Source organism: Rattus norvegicus, chromosome 1 (assembly GCF_036323735.1).
Source record: "Rattus norvegicus strain BN/NHsdMcwi chromosome 1, GRCr8, whole genome shotgun sequence".
Taxonomy (NCBI): domain Eukaryota; kingdom Metazoa; phylum Chordata; class Mammalia; order Rodentia; family Muridae; genus Rattus; species Rattus norvegicus.
The window spans coordinates 72,566,018-72,590,335 of record NC_086019.1 but is presented as its reverse complement, the minus strand read 5'-3'; the positions used below and the strand labels follow the sequence as shown (position 1 = coordinate 72,590,335).

Genomic DNA, 24,318 nt, shown 5'->3' with positions numbered 1-24,318 from the left:
AGGGCACACAAACATAATTTTTCTCTAAATAAAAAAATACCAGGAAGCAACAATCACTATTCCTTAATATCTCTCAACACGAATAGACTCCATTCCCCCAATAAAAAGACACAGAGTAACAAACTGGATACAGAAAGAGGACCCAGGCTGGAAATCAACTTTCCAAGCAAATGGTCCAAAGAACCAAGCTGGAGTATCCATTCTAGTATGGAATAAAATCAACTTTCAACCAAAAGTCATCAAAAAAGTGAAGGAAGAACACTTCATATTCATCAAAAGAAAATCCAGCACAATGAACTCTCAGCCCTAAATATGTATTCTCCAAATTAACAACATCAGAAATGAAAGCAGATACATATCAACAGAATCTGAGGAAATTCAAAAAATCATAAAATCCTACTAGAAAAGCTTGAAAAACTGGAGAAAATGAAGTATCTTGTAGACAAATACAATGTACCAAAGTTAGTTCGGGAACAGTAAAGTCATCTAAGCAACCCCATAACTCTTAAAGAAATACAAGCAGTTTTTAAAAGTCTCACCACCAAAAAGAGCCAAGAACCAGAGGGGTTTAGTGCAGAATTCTATCAGACCTTCATAGATGACCTCATGCCAATACTGTCCAATAATTCCAAAAAATAGAAACAGCTGGAGAACCAGAAAATTCCTTCTATGAAGCCCCAAGTACTCTTATAACTAAGGCACACAAGGGCCCAACAAAGAAAGAGAACCGCAGACCTATTGCCTTATGAATATTGATGCATACATACTCAATAAAATTTTTGCAAAAGGAATCAAAAAACACATCAAAATAATAATCCATCATGATCAAGTAGGCTTCATCCCAGGTATGCAGGGATGGTTCAATATATGGAAATCCATCAACCTAATGCACTATATGAACAAACTCAAAGATAAAAACCACATGATCATTTCATTAGATTCAGAGAAAGTATTTGACAAAATCCAACACCCCTTCATGATAAAAGTCCTGGAAAGAAGAGGAATTCAAAGCACATACCTGAACATAGTAAAAGCAGCTATATACAGCAATTCAGTAGCTATCATCAAACTAAACAGAGAGAAATTTGAAGCAATCACACTAAAATCAGGGAATAAACCAGGCTGCCCAATCACTCTCTAATTATTCAATATAGTTCTTGAAGACATAGAAAAAGCAATGAGACAACCAAGGTGGTCAAAAAGATACATATTGGAAAGGAAGAAATCAAAATATCACTATTTGCATATGATATGAAAGCATACTTAAGTGACCCCAAAGATCCACTGGAAAACTACTTAAGTCTGATAAACAACTTAGGCAAAGTGGCTGGGTATAATATTAACTCAAACAGATCATTAGCCTTCCTCTACTCAATGGATAAACAGGCTGAGAAAGATATTAGGGAAATGACACCTCTCAAAATAATCTCAAATGATATATAATACCTTGGTGTGACTTTAATCAAGCAAGTGAAAGATCTGTATGACAAGAACTTCAACTCTTTGAAGAAAGAAATTGAAGAATATGTCAGACTATGGAAAGAATGCCCATTCTCATGGATTGGCAGGATTATTATAGTTAAAATGGCCATTTTGAAAAAAGCAATCTACAGATTTAGTGCAATCCCTATCAAAATTCCTACTCAATCCTTCATAGAGTTAGAACGACCAATTTGCAAATTCATTTGGAATAACAAAAAACACAGTATATTTAAAACTATCCTCAACAATAGAAGAACTCCTGGGAGAATCACCATCCCTGACCTCAACCAGGATTACAGAGCAATAGTTATAAAAACTGTATGGTATTGGTGCAGGAACTGGGAGATAGATTAGTGGAATAGAATTGAAGACCCAGCAATGATCCCAGACAACTCTGGTCACTTGATCTTTGACAAAGAAGCTAAAACCATCCAATGGGAAAAAGATAGCATTTGCAACAAAGTGTCCTGGTTGAACTGGAGGTCAGCATATAGAGTAATGCAAATTATTATCATGCTGTACAAAGCTCAACTCCACGTGGTCAAGGATGTCCACAACAAACCAAATATGCTCAAACTAATAGAAGAAAATGTGGGGAACATTCTCGAACACATGGGCACTGAGGAAAATTTCCTGAACAGAAAGCCAATGACTTATGCTCTAAGATCAAGAGTCTAATTCAGCAGTATCAAGACCAATGTTTTATTTCAACAGTAATGTGATAAATGCAGAGAGTTTGGATGGCCAGAAATGCACAAACCAGTGCAGGAGAAACAACGAACAGCTTTTGAACTCATGGAGTATGGCCCACCAATTAGGAAAACCATTGTGGTTATGTCTCTATGTCATTAGCCATCACAGGACAAAGTAATAATTAACCCTTGATCTTACTGAAGTAACTTCAATTTAGATAATATTACAAAGAAGCTCTGATAGCCAGAGCCCAGGAGTAAATCATTTTAGAAAATTTTCCTGTTATTAGTGTGCTTTTCCATTTATTATTAATAGAGTTCTCACTAGATATTAGCCCACCCCTTTTGAGCAGATACCTGCAGATCTCTCAAGGTAAACTGTTTTGTAGTGATGCTATATAGACTTGTAGATGACTTCTTCTTACATAATGAGGATCCGAAAAATTCCTAAAAATATAACAGTTATTTCAATTTAAGCTCTTTTATAGTGGGATTGCTATTAGGTCTGATGTGATAGTCAAAACTGCAATGAGAACTCTGCTAGTTTCCCATGAGTCACCGTTTAACTGCTTGTCTACAGTAACCAGACATTCTACAGCTCAGAGCAGATTCCAAGACGTGGGAAAATTGTTAACCAAAGTCATTAAAAGGGAACAAATGGTTTATTATAGGCGTTAGGACAGAAGATTAAATACTGAATGGGTATATCTTTCAGCCCCTCAGTAGGCTGTATCTCTAGCACTCACAGAAATAATACATGATCTTTTCCAGTTATTGCAGCTAGAGCAGATTAATGATTCAATCACAATTCCAGGAAAGAACTTAGAGATGTAGAATTTCAGTACTGACCATCAACCTCAGAACGCATTTGGAGAAATAAGAAATACTTTGATTACTTTAGCTAGTGACTCTTTAAGGTCAGGGAACAAAAAAATTGACAGCACTGCCTGAGGTGACTCTAACTGAGGCAGACTGGTGATGATTGATTTCTTATACTCATTATTTCCCACAGCTTCCTAATATAATTTAAGAAGAATTTCTGATTAGTATATATGTATTTAGTAAACTGAAAGTGAATGTGATTGAACTTTATAGAGAAGTATAGATCTGTGATTCTTTTAAGATTCCTATAAGGTTCACTGTTTGGGTGCACATAAGCTACCAACCCCTGTTGTTGACTTAGGGAAAAGCTGGTAGAAGCTGAGAAGTTCGTCAACCCTGTCTCAGTGAGCAGTCTCAATTAAACTGGACTCCAGAGACCTCTCAGACACTGGATCACCAACAAGGCAGATTACACTAGCAGAGATCAGGCCGTTAACACTTATACAGCAGAGCACTCCATTTATGGGTTTAGTTAGAGAAGATACACCTAACCCTCAAGAGACTGGAGGCCCCAGGAAGTTTAGAGGTCTGGTGGTGTCAGTGTGGTACAGACATCCTTTTGGAGACTGGGGAGTTCAGGGAGGAAGTATGGGATGTAGAACTGCCAGAGGAGGTGGACTGGGAGGGGAATAAAATCAGAAGTGTAAAAATAAATAAACAAAAGATTTAAAAAGCTTAAAATTATAAGAATACATTTAAATGGAACTAATAGTTTTAAAACCTATATGAAAAATACTCTATAACACATAAAGACTATAATTTCTGACCACAGGGAAAAAGGTTATTTATAGATAAGTATTATAATAATTTCTATGGATTGAGAAAAGATCTTTACCAAACGTACATTCCATAGAGGACTAATATCCGATATATACAAAATACTCAAGATATTACACTCCAGAGAATCAAACAACCCTATTGAAACTGCGGTACAGAGCTAAAGAAAAAATTCTCATCTGAGTAATATATAATGGCAGAGAAGTACCTAACAAATGTTCAACATCCTTAGTCATCAGGAAAATGCAAATCAAAACAACACTGAGATTCCACCTCACAACAGTCACAATGGCTAAGACCAAAAACTCAGGTGACAATAGATCCTGGTGAAGATGTGGAAAAAGAGGAACACTCTTCCATTGTTTGTGGGATTAAAAGCTGGTACAATAAATCTGAAAACCAGTCTGGAGGTTCCTCAGAAAATAGACATAGTACTACATGAGGACCCACCTATTCTACTCCTGGACGTATACCCAAAGATGCCCCAACATATAACAAGCATACATATTCCACTATGTTCATAGCAGCCTTATATATATAATAGCCCAAAGCTGAACAGAGCCTAGATGTACTTCAACAGCAGATGGATACAGAAAATGTGGCACATTTCAACAATGGAATTCTGCTCAACTATTCCAAACAATGATTTCATGGAATTCACAGGCAAATGAATGGAACTAGAAAATATCAATGTGAGGTGAGGTAACCCTATCACCAGAAAAACACACATTAGATGGACTCACTGATAAGTGGATATGAGCCCAAAAGCTCAAAAAACCCAAAGTACAATCCACAGACCACATGAAGCTCAAAAAGGATGAAAAAAATTCAGATGCTTCAATCCTTCTTAGAAGGAGGAACAACAATGTTCGTAGGAGGATAGAAGGAAAACGAAGACAAAGTTTGGAACAGAGACTGAAGGATAGCCATCCAGAGACTTCCCCATTTGGGGATTGAGCCCATGCACATACAGCCACCAAACCCAAATATTATTGCTTATATCAAGAAGTGCATGCTGACAAGAATCTGACATAGTTGTTTCCTGAGAGGCTCTGCCAGGGCATGACAAATACAGAGGCAGTTGCTCTCAGTCAACCACTGAACTAAAAATAGGGTCCCTGTGAAAAGTACCCTTATTCTTGGTTGAGAGATTTTGAATCCCGGGAAACCCTAATAGGGATGGCAGGCACATTCCTAGCCTCTATTCAAGACATCACTAGCTACAGCTCTCCACAAACCCCTGTAGAGAGGTTTGAGAGACACCAGTCACATAGAGCAATGCCCCAAGCCTCTCTTCCAAAGGTGACGACAGGTTACCTAGGCTCAAGACAGATCAGTCATAGAGGACAACACCCTAAACCCCTCCTCCACAGGTGAAGACATGACCATAGGTCAAGTTGGCTCAAGACAGTTCAGTCAAAGAAAGAGGACCACAGCTCTGAATATGTAGATGAGGTCTTCCTAAGCTCTCAGGCCAAACCAATAGGTAGTACCTGCTGTCAGATACTGACCCATCAAAAAACAAAAAAAACAAAAACAAAAAACAAAAAAAACAAAAGTAAAAAACAAAACAAACAAACAAAAAAGCATTTAGGAATCTTGTTCAAAATTAAAAGGGTACAAGGATTATTCCATCTTCTGAGAGATTCTTTCATAAGAGCTGTAATACCCCTGCTTGGGGAAGAGATCTGCTCTCCTGAAATCATCACTGCCAGAAGCTCCCCTCCACCCCTCCCCAGCTCTGCCCATTGTGAGCAACCAAAATGAAGCTTCATGGCAGAAACAGAACCAGCAGTGGAGGAAGCAAAAGCTGGTCCCTCTACCTGCCTGAGTTCTCTCCTTCTTGCTGGAACTCACGCACCTAGCTGAACCACCCCAGCACCAGAGCCCCACAGGTCCTCAGTGGAATAATTACAGAAATGATTGAAGGAGCTGAAGGGGTTTTCAACCCCATAAGAAGAACAATATCAGCCAACCAGAACTCCCAGAGACTAAACAACTATCCAAAGAGTACACATGGACAGACCCATGGATCCAGCTGCATATGGAGTCAAGGATGGCCTTGATGGACACCAATGGCAGGAGAAGCCCCTGGTCCTACCAAGACTGGATACTCCAGTGTAGGGGAATGTCAGTGCAGGCAGGCAGGAATGTGTAGGTGAGTAGGGGAACACCCTAATAGAAGAAGCAGGAAAAGGGACGGAATCGGGAGTTTATAGATGGGAAACTGGGAAAGAGGATAATATTTGAAATGTAAATAAAATATTTCCAATAAAAATAATATCAGAAAAAATAGATTTCTTCTTTTTTTAGTATATGTGCTGCCGAAGTGAGCACAGATTTCTTCCTTTTTTAAACCTCAGATTGGTGTTTGCAAGAAAGAGAAACTTGCTGAAAAACTTTTCTTGTTTGTCTTGTTTGTATCTTGTTAATCAATAACAAGTTCTTTCTTTACCTTACCTGTATTATGTAATATTACCTACTGTCAAGGTATTGGGAACATAGTGTTTTTTCATGAGGGACGTAGGGCAGCCCCGGGACACAGCTCCTGAGGTGGGGAAGCATGGTCTGTGGCAGAGGACACAGGTGCAGCTGGCTCGGAGTCCCTGGGCCTACAAGGAGGTTGGGACCCTCAGGTTCTCATACTCTCACTGAATGCCTTAGAATTACTGAGAACAGAGTGGGAGTCCACAAGCTGGATCTAGCCCAGGGCCAAGGGGTAAAAGAGGGATAGCACTCTGGTTGGTCCTATGGGGGAGAGGTTTTGGCTTCAAGGCAGCACTGTGGAGGGCTGTAGGCTGGGTGGAAGGGAAGACTGGCAGTGCAGGAGGACTTCTAAGCGAGATTAGCCAGTGGCTTTGTAGACCAAGGCCTTCTGTGTGCCTCCCCAGGTTGGATCACAATGAAAAGAAAGAGTCCATTGTTTTAAGTCATTTATTGTCACGGCTGAAAGCAGATGAGTAAAACCATACCCCTCTTTTCAAGGTTGGCCTGCAGGGAGGAGTTTCAGGGAAGGAAAGTTTATTGGCTAAGTCTCCAAGTCTTTGACTATGTCACATAATGGAAATGTGTTCTGAGTCCCTGTGACCTGTAATCACTTCCTTTAATCTGTGGAGGGTGTTGGGCTTAAGTGACTGATGGCCAAAATTCTATGGAGGGCTGTGGCTAGTGACTTGCCTGGTTTACTGGGAATCAGGCTAAATGGCTACCATCTTTTTTAGGGTCACTGGGCTTTCAAACCTCTGATCAACTGGGAACCAGGCTGCCTTTCATGTATATACATATATAAAGTTCATGTGAGAATTTGTTGGAACTTTGTTCCATCCATCAAATCTATATGTATGTATATGCAATGCTTCCCTGAATATGTTGGAGCTTGTTCTTCCACCAATAGTGTTTATATATGTCTGTACATTATGTGTAAAATTCCTGGGGCCTGTTTTTTGGAACTTTATTCCACCTACCCACCAGTACATGTGAATATGTGTATATCTGAATATTTATTTACATGCATATATGTACATATGTGAAATACATGGAGCCTGCTGGCTGACATTGCTCCAGCCATTTAACATGTGGATATGTATGTGTTTGTCTGTGTCTGTCTATATGTACACATTTGTATGTTTCAAGTGGCTGGACCTTGCCTTTGCTTCAAGTAGTCTGTGTGAGTTTGCATGCATGCACTTGCTTGTGCATGTGAGTGTACGTGTGTGTGTGTGTGTGTGTGAATATTTGATTTCCCTGTTTTTTATCTTCTCTAACTGCTCATTGCCAGAATCAACCTCAATTGATTTCTGAAGCAACCTCCATTAGCTGCTGTCAGTGCTGACAACTAATGGTTGCCTGCTTCAGTTTACTCTCTGATATCAGAACTGATCTTTGTCACAAAACCCTATAAATTCCACAGATGGAGATTATTTCAACAAGTAGTGCTGTCCTTGAAAATTTCACAACTGTGTCTTTTATGATACACTTAAAATTGAGGGTTCTTATTTAAAATGACTTAACATAAACCCAGTCATCTCTACCTATGTCCCATATTTTCCTGTAAGTTCCTGTAATTATGAACATTGAAGAGCAGATTGCCAGTGTTAAGTCTTTGTAATATTCTATATTTTTAAAATTTTATGGAATTTGTATTTGTGTGTGTGTTTGTGTGTGTGTGTGTGTGTGTGTGTGTGTGTGTGTCTCATTATGTGCATAAATAAGTTCAGGCAAATTTGGAGACAATAAGAAACCATCTGATCCTTTTTAACATTTGTTACATGTGGTTGTTAATGGTAGTTGGTGGGATTGAGTATTCATAAGTTCCTGTACAAGAGCAGGGCTTTATTTATATTGTTGTGACTTCAACCCCTTTCCTGATATTCTATCAACCTGTTGAAAAAATAATTCTTTCTCTTCTCTGTTCCTAGAAGAACTCTAATTCTGAAAATGTTTAAAATTCTATTATCTCTTTCTCTAAAAGAGTAGGATTGATGTAGAAAATGTTGGAAGATTATAGGAGATAAGGTAGTCCTCAGTAGACATGATCTTGCTACGCAATATCATCAAAGGGAACAGTGACAGTCATTCTAAAAATAGATATGGCAATGTAATCGAATATTTGGTGATTATGAACCAACAATGCCTGTGTCAGTCAGACTTTATAAAATGTGAGTATGAGAAGATGACTTCTCCCTGATCATTTGAAGAGAATTTCTGTCTGGTCTAAACAGTATTGTGTAGCATTTTGGAGCAAAAATGCATCCCAACATTCCTGCACTAGAAGCCAAGGTGGAAAAGATCTCAACAGCCACCATAACCTTGCCTTTGGTGCCATGGTAAACAGGTAGGAAAGTGACCCAGACACTGCAGAACACCAGCATGCTGAATGTCATGGACTTGGCTTCATTGAAGGTGACAGGCAGGTTTCTGGAAAGGAAAGCCAGGGTGAAGCTCACAAAGGCCAGGCAGGCCAGATATCCCAGGACACAGTAAAAAGCAGTGACTGAACCCTTGTTGCAAGCAATGATGATGTGACCATGCTCAGACTGTGCATCAATATCAACAGAAGGAGGAGAAGCTCCTAGCCAGATGGCACATACAATAATTTGAATGAGAGTACAAATGGGAATGATGTAGTTAGATGCCCTTGAAACAAGAAAGTACTTCATCATTCTATGAGGGGCTGTGACTCTGAAAGCCAGAATGACAGTGGTTGTTTTGGCCAACACAGTGGAAATAGCCACAGTGAACACAACTCCAAATGTGATTTGCTGAAGGATGCAGGTAGCTGAGTTTGGATGGCCAATGAAGAACAAGGGGCAGAGGAAACAAAAGATGAGTGCGATGAGCAAGATGTAGGTGAGAGTGCAGTTATTGGCCTTAACTATGGGAGTTCTGTGATGTTTCACAAAGACTCCAAGAACCACAACTGTGAGTGCAGCGAGGCATAAGGCCATTAAGGAAAGAGCCATCCCCAAGGGTTCATCATAAGAGAGAAAGATACGAGCTTTGTGAATGCAGTGATTCTGCTCTTGGTTAGCATATTGGTCCTCTGGACACTGGACACACAATTCCACATCTGATGGAGAAATGAAGCTATTAGTGCAGCTTCAACAATTCTACTGTCAGGATATTTCATTTAAGTACATAGAAGTGTTTCAATATGTGAATCTGGTTGCTGACAATAAATTGAAGATCAGTTAAGGGCAATAACATAATTGATTTCAGTAACAAATGTTTATTGTTATTATCGAGAAAGTAAGCTAGAAATTTTTTTGTCTATTTTGCTATATTGTTGTGATCATTTATCATGGGTGTGTATATTTTTAAATGTACTTATATGTAAAAATAAGAAATGTTGTCATGAACCTGAGTAATTGGAATTTTGAGGTTCAACTATGAGGTTGAGAATAAAAACTGACATTTACATGATATCAATTTTTGTACCAGCAAAAATAAATAAATCATATCTACTTTTGTCTCATTTTGACTGTAGTAATACAATATTTATGAGACTTTATCATAAAAGGTTGTAACCCTATCACTGAATGTAAGATGCTCTCTAAGACCCACCTGGGTATGTTTAGAAAATCTGATTGCAATTTGACTGAATGATTATATAATTGCAATAAGGGATAATATTTTTTTCAAGATTTGAAGTCTTTTATATGGAATAATGCTTTAGTTGTCAGCCAGTATTTAATTTGTTTCAGGGTATAGGAATTTTGCTTGGCTGTGAAGAGAATGTGTTAATCTTAGAGAGTATTTTTGTTTTGTTCCCAGCACCAATGTCAGGAGTATTCAAGAATCCTTCTTGAATTACTTATGCGTATGTTATGTGTAGTACTGCATGAATATCAGAAAAGAAATGGTTGGTTACCTCTTATTATATGGGTTTGGGGAATAAACTAACATCTTGATAATTAGTGGGAAAGGATTTAATTGCTAAACCATCTTACTGTTCATAAAATACTTTAAGGACTTCTATTCAATTATATAAGTTGACACACTAAAAAGGGGGAAAATGCATGGCTGTCAATTGAATTTAGTAAATCCTGACTAAATAGTTATTTGACTAATATGGGCTATGCATGTTCCAATACCATATGAAAAATTGTGGCTAAATCCTTTCAGGACTAAATCATTTTAATGTATTCTATTGTGGAAAATATTAACTAGGTGCTATTTATACTAATATGGAATAGAGAACTCCTAATATTTATACATAGTGTGTAAACAGTGATTCTCACTTTTCTACATTCGAATAACATTGAACATTTTTTAAAAGTTTCTACTATAATAAAGACATAAGTTTCTGTCAATTTTTTAAAAATAAATGGATTTGTTTCTTCAAAAATGTCTTTATTATACAAATCTCATATCTTATTCTTAACAGTTTCAAAGAAATTTACAAATTATTGTTTACGTTTTCATTAGTCTTACAAAGGAGTTTGATTTAATTCCCACTACTCACATGCCTTATTCTGTATTCCATGTCCTTCTGTACTTGATAGTTTTTCATACACTTATGTAAGTGTACATACATCAGGACAATATACTATAAATGTTTTAAAGATTCTTGAAATACATATATTTTTAGAGAGAATTATTCACAAGAAATGATCTTCTCTAGAACACACTAACACTAAATTTTTCTTATTAAAACTGTTTATTTGAGAATATCTCATCTACTATAAATTTTTGATGTTTCAAAGATATATGGCAAGTTCTACTTTTGTCTTAAAAATATTTTCAGTTATTGTATTCATATAATGACTAACTTGGGAAAGTGATACATATTTTTACCATTCTATTTTAGAACACTTCAGCATTTCCTACATTGGTGCAGGTTAATAATCCATTTGAAGATCTTATCCCTGCAGGAAATACTCACTTGTCTCATTAGAAATTTCATTTTCTGGGCAGGGACTGCAGTCAAAACAACAGGCTGGCATTCCATTCTTCCAGACTTTTCTAAATCCAGGACCACAATCGGCACTGCACACAGAGGTTGGCATCTAAAGGAAAAAGAGATATAACCTGCTAACAAGTGTTTTAATTACCCCTTCTGTAATTGTGTTAAATAGGCATGTGATATTAATGAGTTTGTTTTAAACAAACCAACAAAGTTACCAGATTTTACATAGTACAGTATATGACAGTCATCAATATATGGAAAAAGTTGTGGGAAAGTTGAATTGTTTCTCATCAACATGAAATTCAGGAAGAAGAGGTAGTAGTGTCTTGTATGCAACCAGTGCAAATACTGCAGGCTGGTTATTCTATTTAATTCTCGTCTCCTTAACACAAAGTACATTATAAAAACACAAATAATCCTAATAGAGATATTATCTCCATCAGAATAGTCTCTCATCATATATGTGAATCATATTTTAAATTGGTAATTGATGTAGGAGTTCCCAGCTTAGTGAGAGCAATGTTCCTTGTAGGCAGTGGTACATTACACATCATGAAGAACAAGCCAGTAAGCAGAGTTCCTTGAGTGACTTTGTTTAAGTTGCATTATTCAGACCTTGTCTTCCCTTGATTGTAACTCATGAGCCAAATCTAACTTTTCTTCCTCACTTTCTTTATAGTTAGTGTTCAATTACATCACCTTAGTATTCAATTATGTGTAAAGGCATACAAATCCAGGGAAATACGATCTCAAATATCAGATAACCAAAATAATGTCAACAACATTAGGAAAACAATCTTAGGAAACTAAGTGGAAACAGACAAAAACACCTGCATATGATCACCACTATTGCATTTTGGTGAGGAGATGCTGAGTTTCTGTATAGTGACCTGGAAGGTGGAGTGTTTCCTGAAGAGAAAACTCTTTATAAAGTGGTAAATATGGTGAAAATTTACATGGCTTAAAGTTAATTATTTCTTAAATTAAGAAAATGTTGTTATTACAATGACTCTGGTGATGGGTGTCTATATGCGGCATTTTAATTTTGCTGATTCTGCATGATGAATTTGCATCCTTTGTTTCATGTGCCATTTGATGTTGTGATCACAGAAATATACTCACAGGATCCTGTGATGGTTTCCAGGAATATGATTAAGCACAACTCTCCTTTTAATATTTTTTTTTGTTGAAACAGGGTCTAAATATGTCATATTGATAGATTTCAACTTCTTATATAGATAAGGACAGAGTACTTTCCTTCTTTTTATACATTTAATTTTAATTATTTTATTTCATACCTAGATTTTAAGACTATTTTGAGACTGAGTTGAAAAAACACATTTTCTCATCTGGATTCTGCTAATTAAATTTAAGGCAGAATATCCATTTCTTCTCTGATTTCTGTAGATTCAATAGAAAAGGCAGACTAGCCATGAGTGGAAAGAGATTATCCTGACACTTAATTCAAAGAATATAGATTGAATACATGTACCACTAGAAAAACTTAACCACGTTTCTAGTTTTAATGGAAATTCTTTGATCCTCCTCTCCATATAGTATAATGTCATTAGTAAGTTTACTATAGAAAACTACTATGACAACATTTGTTCTCTTAGTTTGTCATGTTTTCGTTCTCCTTTTTAAAATTCTGAATGAACCCTATATTTTATTAAAAGTCTTTTCTGCATGCTTTTGGATAGTAATAGAGTTCTATCCTTGTATTTAGGTTTGTGATGCTTCACACTTAACTGATATGCATATGTTGAACAATGGAATAAAGTCATTTTTTTGCAGCTGTAGGTTTTTGTATTATGAATGCTACTTATGTTTCCAAAAAACCTGCTTGTACTACAGTGTCTTCAAGTAGCTTCTTGGAATCTGTCCTCAGTTGGATTTCATTTGTAAATTAAGACAACAAGAGCCAATAGCTGGGAAGGACCGAAAGAGTCTAGTTTTAGCCTTCCTAGGGCTTGGAACCAAGAGGAGGAAGAGAAGGGTCTACATGCTGGATACTTGGAGTGCCAACAGAGGAAAGACAGACTCCCATGTGGAAAAAAATACAAGGAGAGTGCCCCAGACTCTGTGCCAAGAAAACATGCCCCAGAATGATAACTAATTGGAGTTACACGCAGCTTAAAGGAACATAGAATTAATAAGCAATAAGTAGGAATTAACAGCAAGGAATTTGGGCAGTGACCCAGCATTTGTGCTCTTTAATTCATAAGAAGATATAAAGTCTATAAGTGTGTTTCATTGGCTAACATAAATCATTGAGGCAGGTAGCAAACCAGATGCAGGATTAATTAATACATATTACAACACACAAGACCTGATCCTTCAGTTGTGATGTTGAAGTCTGCTGAAGATCTTAATCAAGATTCTTGAATGTCCACAAAAGATAAAAGCAGGAAGATGATAGTCTTAAAACCCATACCCAATGTGACACACCTAATCCAAAAAGACCACTATTCCAAAGAGTGTCAATACATGGGTGAAGCATATACAAACCCTCACATTCTGTGAGTGCATAAATAACAGAAATTGGACTTTTAACCACAATTTTTTAAAAAAAAATATTTGTGCGGTGCTATCATGGAGAAGCAAAATGAGACACCTGGAAATTTAATATGATCTTGGTACATGATTTGAAATTTCGAATGAATCAATAAAAATTATGTTAAAAATAAATTAGACTCATTACTTATGATTTTTGAGTACAGGTGACCACAAACATTCAAATATCACTAAAATATTCTGTATATTATATTTTAATTGTTATTTCAATATTGAATATTTTTCTAAAGTGTATTTCTGTCACTCGAGTGGTGTTTATACATTATTTTGATCGCTTGTGTTCATCTTAGTATTAAATATGATAGAGTTTTTATAATGACTTTCATAGTGCTCATTGTTGAGTTATGATTTTTGTAATTGTGTTCGTCCTGAAAGTTTTTTTGTCTCCTTTTATTATAAGGAGTAAATTCACTGCATATAGTAACTGAGTTGGCAGTTATGTCTCTAAATGTCTTAAATATATATTTTTAAGTTCTCCTCCTTTAAAACTATCCACGGTATGCTACATCGAACAAAACCTAAGAAGCTAAGTAACAAGAATGGCACAACGTGGGACACATATATCTCCCTGAGAAGGGGAAATAGTGTAGACATAGTATGTGAGTGGGTTTAGGGACTGAATGGGAGTGTGATGGGATGAGAAAAGAAGGGGAGGGCAAATAAACAGGTTGTTTGGAGAGAGCACTAAAATGGGGGTGGCAACTCTGAGTCATGCTAGAATATTAGAGCAATAGAAACTCCCAGAAATTTATGAGGATAACTATGGCTAACTCTCCTATAAAAATGGGATATGGAGTCTGTAATGGCCATCTCCAAAAACCAAGAAGATTTTCAGTGTTGGGATTGAGACTATATCCTAACCACAGATCCATTAAACTATACTTTACCCTGCCTAAAGACGTGCAGTAATAAAGACAGCAGAGGATGAGGAGATAACTAACCAATGACTGGCACAGCTTGAAAATGTTGCCAAGAGAGAAAGCTCACCCCTGATGCTGGTAAAAAAAAATTCTGAAATATTTGCAGGCAAGAATCTAGCATAATTGTCATATGAGAGCATTCAACCAGCCATTGATGAAACCAATTCAGAAATCAACGCCCCCAAAATAGGCAAAGTGTGGGGAATCTTGGATAAGAGGACAAAGAACTGTAAGAGCAAGAGGGATCAAGGATACAAGAAATCCTACATATCAACTGACCTGGAACCCAAAGTCACAAGAGTCTGAACCACATACCACAAAAATTCACAGGACTAAACTACATACTCTAAACATGTGTAAACTTGTGAAGCTTGGTCATTATATGGGGACACCTAAAAGCAGTAGCAGGTCCTGTGTCTGATTTTGTTTTCTGCCCTTGTGATTTTTTTCTTTTACATTTTGTCTTTTATAGGATTTTTTAATTTACATTTTTAATGTTATCCCCTTTCCCAGTTTCCCCTCCAGAAACCTGCTATTCCATCCATTCTTTTCCTGCTTCTGTGGAAGTGCTCCTTTACTGACACTACCCTCTCTCAACTTCTAGCCCTGACATTACCCTACACTGGTGCCTTGACCCTTGACTGTACCAAGGGTCTCTTCTCCCACCAAAGCCCAACAAGTCCATCCTCTTCTATTCATGCAGATGGAGCCATAGGTCCATCGGTGTGTATTCTTGGGATGGTAGCTTAGTCCCTGGTAACTCTGGGATGTTTGTTTGGTTGTTATTATTGTTCTTCTTATAGGGTTCCAAACCCTTTCAGCTACTTCATTCCTTTCTTTGACTAGTTCACTGGGGACCTCATTCTCAGTTCAATGGTTGCCTGTGAGCTTCCACCTTATATTCACCTTATATTTCAGGCTGTGGTACAGCCTCTCAGGAGACATTTGTATAAGGCTCCTGTCAGCATGCACTTCTTGGCATCCGCAATATTGTCTGTGTTTGGTGTTTGTATATGTGATGGATTCCCCCAGGTGGGGCAGTTTCTGGATGTCCTTTGGTATGCACTCATTGATAAGCAAATATAAGCCCAAAAGTTCAAGCTAGCAAAACCCAAGATACAATTTAAAAACCAAATGAACTCAAGGAGAAGGAAGACCAAAGTGTTGATGCTTCAAACCTTCTGAGAAAGGGAAACAAAAATATCCAGAGGAAACAATATGAAGACAAAGGGTTGAACCCTTGTGAATCTTACCACCTTCTCTGCTGCCTCCCCTGGTCCCATTAGGAGAACCTGAAACTGTGCCTAGTTGTTGTGCAATATGATATGCCATACTAAATTGATGTATGATCGTGGGCTCCCCTTTTCTGAAGAAGGAAGGAATATTGGATGGGAAAGAGGGGAAGAATAGGAGAAGGACTAGGAGTAGGAGTAGAGTAGGCAGTGTAAATTGGTGTCCAGATATAAAGATAATATATCAATGAATTCATTAACTACTTTCATTTAAAAATGAGTTTTGCTGGTGGAACCTGCTGTCATGCATGGAAGGACTTCCTTTGGAGTTCTCTCTTGCAGCTTTCATATCCTCCCTTTGTTACAAAAAAAAAGTTAAATATGCCAAAAATATTTCATTTTTAACATTGATCATTTGCTATTTAAATGCTGATACTAGACAGGTATCCAACTCCATATTGGTTTGAAAATGTAGGTCTACAATATAATGAATTTACTATTGATACCTATAGTGTTTCCTTCCTTGTATTGTTTCCTTAGGTTTTACATTTGATCTTTTAATCATGCTCCCTTAGTCACTGTGATTTTCATTTTTTCCTTGTTTTATTCTGTGTCATCTTTTGAGGTTTTAATTCTTATGTCTTCTCCTCATGTATTTCATGCTATGTTGAACGTGGAGTATTCATTTTGTGTGTCCTTTCACTAAGGTATTTATTTGTTTTATTTTCTTTTTCCATTTCTTATTTTAGTTTGAAATTTGCTCATTATTTTATAACTCTCTGGATGTTCTTTGTCATATACTCATAGAGTGTTTAATAAAGTTTTTATTTTCATTGTATTCTCTAAGAGTTAGGTACTTCAGTCTTTGATTTTTTTTTTTTTTTTTTTTTTTTTTTTTGGAGCTGGGGACCAAACCCAAACCCAGGGCCTTGCGCTTGCTAGGCAAGTGCTCTACCACTGAGCTAAATCCCCAACCCCATTCTTTGATTTTTTTAAACATTCTTATAATCATTTTTGATTATTTGTTTAGTATAACCTTGATTATATTCTAAATTAGGTCTGTGACTCTAAGGTTTGAATCATATTTCTCTGATGTTTTTCTGTTTTTATTTACTAGTTTCCACAATGAAATTATGATATATATGAATAAAACACTAGTTGGATTTAAAAAAAATCTATAGTTTTTCATTGAATGCGTTAGTAAGAGTCAAGTAGGGTCTGGTGGAAAACACAAGAGATTTGAATGCTATCTTTTTTATGTATATCTAGCTCTGTAACTATACTTTATCCTTCTATGTTCTTTTTCCTAAGAATGATATTCTTAATTGCACTGGGAAAAACATCAACAATAAATTCCATACAATACAAGCAAACACTTCATTTCAAGCATGAAGACTTTTAACCAACTTTGAGGCATTTTCAATAATACACATTAAAATCAACACAACAGAATTCATCCCTATACTATATTTAGTATGTATATGACAAATTTAAGTTTAAAATTCCTCAAAAGCAAACTTTATTATTACCAATTCCTCCCCATATTGAGAAGGAAACTATGCATGTCCTTGTTTGTTTGAATGATTTATGCCAGAATTAATGAGGCTGAAAATTTTACTTTAGTCACCTTTATCTTTCACAAGGTATGAATAAGGGCTATCAACATACCTTAGCTCTCTAAAACAACTGTTAGTAGAGTAGAGTATCCAAACTTGATTTCTAACCCCCACTGAGTAGTACTGAGCTCTTGCAAATGCTCTGAGATTCGAATACTCTTCAGTCATCCATATATACCAAACATGCAGGTGTAGCACAGATATACATTCATTAAAACAACACCCATATTCATATTTTAAATAAACCAGGAAAAATAAGATACAGTTCATAAAATAAAATTGTCATAACATGTTTATGTACGGTTAGCTAGAGGTATTGGGAATTTAGGAATAGTTAGTAAACAGACTTTAAAATTACATAATAAAAATTGGTGACTTGATTATGTCGAATTTACAATAAGCCAGAGATTTAAACATATTTTGAAGAGTTTCATTATACGACTAGAAGTCACTCTGTAGTAGTAAAAGTAGCACTAATAGAATAGTGCTCACTTTACTGGAAATAATGTCAAATTGTTTTGTAAAACTATTTTATGTTAATGGTAAAGACAGGAAGCATGTTCTGATATGATGCAACTACATGATATGCATGTTAGAAACTCTCAGTGAATTATTAAAAACTCATCTGAAAAAATAAAAAGGAACATAGTTTAGGAGGGTAGAAATTGGTCTCTTGCATGACAATCATTACATTTTACCAGACTCAAGGAAGGTAGGATGCACATTCTTAACAGTGTAATTTAAATCAGTACAGTTAGATATAACCTACCTGTATACGTCCTGTGGACCACTCTATCAGATTTTCAGATAAATGAAGCTGTTGACCTTTTGGAAAATATGGACTAAATATTCCTATTTTCACTTTAAATCCAAGTCCCTGTGGAAAATTCCAATTGTAGAAAATGTCGTACTCTTCCTTCAGTTTGTTTCTTTGATTCATATTCACAGTGTCTCCAACAGGATTTGTGAATTGAGTCTTGCTCAGAAAGGAATAAACCTGAAAGACAGGCACCATACTGTAAAATATACTATATTCCTTAATGTATAAAATGCATTCTTGTTTCATCTTAAAGGCAACTTTATTCAGAGTATGCAGGTGAAAAACCTCAGTGAAAACTAAGGGATAAACAAATGTATAATGTTCCTGTAATTTCAATTCTCTAAAAGGAATTTAGCAAAGAAGCACAAACTTCATCCAGACACCAAACATGTATTTGTAGTATAAAACATGCGAACATATGAAAAATAGACAGCCTGGATTTCTTATAGAGTTATATACAAGGAAGAAGCTCACACTTATTACACAAACATACACACATATGCACAAACACACATATGAAAATACAGATAGCCACAGAGCCAGAATTTGCGTCAAGAAAGTCAAACCAACACAGAAACACAAAACGTAATTATACAGGTACACACATAAAAATGCATGCAAAAACATGCACAAAAATATACATAGGTAGACAAAAACAAATACTAACACCTTCACTGAATGAAGTTGGCACACAGACAAGTTGATGCTCTCATAAAAAGACATACAGGCTAGGCAAAAGAGAAATGATTAAATGAAAGAAGTATACAGAAAACACACAGGAAAATGTGTTTTTGCCCTGATAAATATATGTAAGAATAAACACTTAGAAAAATCAACCATACAGAAAGTAAGTGAAACATAGCCAAATTTTATGTTCACTGACCCTGACAAAAAATATAGGTAGATATACAAAAGGTACACACACACACACACACACACACACACACACACACACACACACACACAAACACACACACGTGAATCTTCTATTACAATGTTTCTCTCTCTACTTCTATCTCCATCTCTCTCTATCTCTACATCACCTATATGTTTACATAAACATAGATATAGATATGAACACAGATATACAGAAACAAAGAATATACAGTATAATACATCTACACACATAAACACACATAAATGTAGTAAACTGAATTCTAGCACTGTTTCCTATGTACTCTCAGAGTATCAATAAAAGAACATACACAAAACCACACAAACCAAACAGTCAAATGTAGACACATGCATTGATAAATATAAACAGGAATATAAATATAGACAAAGTCAACCATATAGAAAGTAATTGAAACACAGACAAATGTATGTTAACTGTCATAGACTGACATAGAGGAAGATAAAGAAATACATATATGAGTCACCTAATGCTAACTCTCTCTGGATCAGGTTTATGTGTATAAACACAAATATACAGAATCAGAAAAATACAAATATACCGTGAGCAATATGCACCCACGTACAGGAGCACACAGGCATGTAGTAAACTGAATTTAAGCAGTGTTTTCCCTGTAAATAGTCTCAGAGCACCAAGTGATGTCCCTAAACTACAATGGGAACAACAAAAGTTGCAATCTCTAGCTAAAAAATCCCCTATAGTGATTAGAATATATTTGAAAATTAATGAATAAGGTTCAACATTGAGTGGATTCATAAGGAAGGATTGAATATGTTTTCAGTATTAAAATATGTGATTAAATTCAGGTGATCTGAAACAAAATTACAGTTATACATTCACAAATTATAACTTCTACTACATTCCCATTACAATAGAGTTTCAGACTAATAATAGAATTAAATGAACAGTAGGAAAAGGGTTCATAAATCATTCTATTTTATAACATATATTCTAGTACATTTGGTTTAGGCATCTAAGAGAGTCTTAAAGACATTGGTAACATGAAACATCATATAATGGAAGAAGTATTACCATCTTGCAATTATAATTTTGTTCTTCATAATTGGGAAGGAGAACATTATCAACATTTTGAAGAGTCATCTCATGGAGTGCATGGGCAAAAGCATATACAGCATTGTATATTTCATAACTCCCTTCAATAATGGCCATGTCAAAAGTATGTGTCATTAGCCATTCCAATGAGTGATTAAAGGAGCAGTTCTTCAGTGACTTACAGTTATATTCTAAGATTTTACAATTAACATACATCCATTCCAGCTTTACCAAATATTCATCTGAGTATTTGAAAGGGTTCAATGTCTGAACAAAATATTTAAAACCAGAAATCTCACTGTGGCGGTGTCCAAAACCAAAAGTTCCATATCCATTATCAAATGTGAAGTCTTTCTTAAAAGGAGTGACATCCCACTGTGAGGTGGTGACCCATAGTCTCTGTATACCTAGAGAGTCCCACATTCTAAAGCTCACAGCTAACGTATTCCCTGTATCACCATAAATGATAACAACATTTGCGGATGATGTCATAACTTGGCTGTAATACACTTCAGCTCTTGACATGTATAAATTCATATTGACTGGAATAATGTTGACAAAGGCAAAGCAGACTGTATTTTTTTCCATCTCTCTTCTCAAATAAGAGAGAAAATGTATGCCTTGATCATTGTCTGAGATGGCCAACCCTATCCAGTTCCAACTGAAATGAATTATGAAGGAGACGAGAGCAAGGGCTAGAGATGTATCATCAGAGGCCATCTGATATAGATGAGGAAAATTTTCATGATCACACAGAGCAGGATGAAAGTGTCCATAAGTAAGCTGACGGAACTAGAAGACAGGAAAGTATCATGAGGTAGAATGAAATCCTGAAAAAGTATAAACACATTTTTGTAGAGTTCTAGAAATCTGAGCTATCTATCACTTCCCTCATCTCAATTTCATATGAGGACATGCAGAAGCCCCTACAGAGCCTCTGAAAAGTACCCTTGAAGTACACAGATTGGCTCAGGCCAAATAAGGCACCAAGAAATATCTGATTTCATGAATTTCCACCATGCCCCTAATACGGACACATGTACACATTCACACAAACACAGGCACACATGCACGCATGCAAGCACACATGCATGCATGCATGAAAACACACACTTACCTGCTGAAATATGAAATTGTTTAGGATTATATGAAGTGTCACAGTTGTTACCAAACTAAGTCCGGTAAGTACCACTCCACACTTGATGTCTTTTGTACAGATAAAATTAGGGAGAATTTCATGATTTTTTAAAGAAAAATTAAATAATCTTTTGTGGTGGGATTCCAAATAACAACTATATTCTGAGAATGTAAATGCTAAAGACATATTTGGCAAAAGATCAGGGTTGTTGTTGATTTCATTCATGGAAAAAGCCAAGGTGAGAGGATACTTTTGGTTTTCAGTAGGTGTTCTGCAAAAGGTTACAGTGTTTATAAGGACAGGAATTTACAGATTTCATTTGCAGTCAACAGAAGGACAATCCTGTACTGGATTTTATTGCTCTTACCCTGAAAAATTGAAGTGACCAGTGTAGTGTGTTTGACATAACTATAGAAGCTGGAAGCTCATAAAGCCTTGAAATGTTTATGGGAGGTGATCTTCCATAAGTGAGATGTACAACTCTCATGTTCTCACAGAGACATTTTTTGCTTCTCTTGTTTTAGAATATTTGCTAATAAGATAAATAAGTCACACTTCACTTTGACCAACTGGAAAAAAATGGTCACATATTCTTCTGAAATTAGTGAGAAATATGAAAAATACATGGTATATCTGAGCTATTGAGTATATGGTCTTTTTTATGAAATTTCCTATATTGGCAAAGGCAGTAACAGAATGACAATTGAGTTTACAGCAGTCTGTTGAGGCCATACTTGGCTCACGTAGCTAAAATTCATTTTCTTTAGGAGGAAATACATTTATTATATCCCCACATAATCATCCTTATCTAAAATGCTCGTTTTTTTAAAATGCAGTTGCAATGGAGTTATACTGTTTTGTTTATGTTTTTAAAAAGCATAATAATTTGTGTCAGAATTATTTAAAACATCTGACTAATCAACATTACATATATTCCTTCTTTAGTACTTTTCACTAACAGCTAAATATATGTATTCCAGTTAGAAACTGTACATCTGTGGTGTTTTTATATATTAAAAACAAGCCCTTTAAAATGTTGATTATAAATACATAGAAAAATATCTTTAAAAATTTTAGTAACATACTACAGAAGTTTGAGACTAGTACTTGTAAAAATCAAACACTAACTCCTACATATTAAACACTAAGAAACACACAGTAATTGAGTCATCACAGTGACTTTGTGGTCTGAAGTACTTTGTCTGAAAAAAACTATCAGAAGTCCACAAAATCAAAATGGAAATAGTGCCCACACTGCTAAAATATGCAACTATACTTTGTAAAATTACTAAAAAAAGACATAGGTGCTAAATATTAAAAATTTCTGATTTAATAACAGAGAGGTAGGATTAATAATGAGGTAAAAATAATAAAGCAAATATGAGCTAAAACGCAACTTCTATATCCTTATTTTATAGCATTGCCAACTATAGTATGTCAAATTGTCACCTAGGTAAGTGATAAGGGAAGTAACTAGTCACTACTACTAGTAATATATCACTTTTCAAAGAATGAAAACATGTTCTTTATAATCAGTACATTTCCTCTTTTGTATAGAGAGAACTAGACTTTGTAAGACATAAAACCCAGTGAAGTTATACAGATCAAAACATGAAGGTCTCAGAAAACAGGTTTCTTACATCAATTCTTGATGCAGCTTTAGTTCATAAATGGGGACCAAATGGAGAAAATTTAAGAAAGTAACTAAAAGCTATATGAAAGCTCTTCACAGGAATGGGTGTTTTCAACATTATGGCCTCTAGCATATGCACTAGAAATTATACTCTGAAAAGAGGACTCTATGGCCATTTTTCTAAACGAATGTAGGATAAACTTATAAAAAATTGATAGTGTTTCTTTTTAAAGAAACCATTGACATCTGTGCTATGGAAACTGTTTAGAGGAGGATACATAGGGTAAATAATCGTTGGAGTTTTTTTATTGCCCAGTTTCCATCCCTGTATGTGGGAAGGCTGATGGAAAAAAATATATCCCAGGTTAATTTAAAGTGGTAATAGAGCATTACATTTCTAAAAGAATTTGTAGTTCTTTCTTGTTTGCAAGTTGATAACATAGTACAAAATATTTTTGGCATTGCTTTTCTCCTGACCCTCAGCAGTCTAAGGAAATATTAATGATGTCATTTATATGGAAAATACAAAAGTACTTACTGTATATTCGAAATATGACTGAAATACTCTTTTTCCATAGGCTGTTGTACTGCTAGAATAAAGAACATACAACCTGTTCCCAGGTTTCTATCCTGATATTCATTCTTCTTCATACTCCAAAAGCACCTGGGATAAATAAAACTAGGCACAAAAAGTGGAATGTTCAGGAGAAAGAAGAGTAAAATGAAGGTGAGCATATTTTTTCCTGCTCTGAGCCTGGACATTATTGGTAGTTAATTGCTGCACAGATCAGCAAACAGGTAGCAATTATCCCCATCTTCTACACTGGCCAAGAAGATGCTATACCTGTATTCTTGTTTCCTTTTCTACAGGTGTTTCCTCATCCCTGAAGAATTTTGACAATCTCTCGTGAGGAGCTTCATTTGATATCCACAGTGCATGTGATACACTTCTTTGATATATATATATAGATGACGATGGTGTAACTTGAGGGCTGACATCACATGTTTGTGGAAATTAAGGTCCCTGGAAAGAATCCACTTTAAGGGAATTTGGTCCCACTTCTACCAAAAAAATTCTGTTTATGTGAACACTTTAAATAATTTTAATGGATTTGGTTAATTAATCTACTGTTTGACAGGTATTAAGTGTTAAGAAAGAACTCACAAATTCTGATGTC

General features: G+C 35.7%; 1 protein-coding gene across 1 annotated transcript; it reads right to left on the bottom strand.

Moving 5' to 3' along the window:
• Positions 1-6,751: 6,751 nt before the first annotated feature.
• Positions 6,752-24,027, bottom strand: Vom2r18 (vomeronasal 2 receptor, 18). Its single transcript, NM_173318.2, has 6 exons — positions 23,679-24,027; positions 21,487-21,778; positions 20,349-21,161; positions 18,353-18,580; positions 11,218-11,341; positions 6,752-9,402 (listed from the first exon to the last, which is right to left on the bottom strand). The coding sequence occupies exons 1-6, from the start codon at positions 23,900-23,902 to the stop codon at positions 8,483-8,485; spliced, it is 2,601 nt and encodes an 866-aa protein (NP_775440.1). The 5' UTR covers positions 23,903-24,027; the 3' UTR covers positions 6,752-8,482.
• Positions 24,028-24,318: the final 291 nt, after the last annotated feature.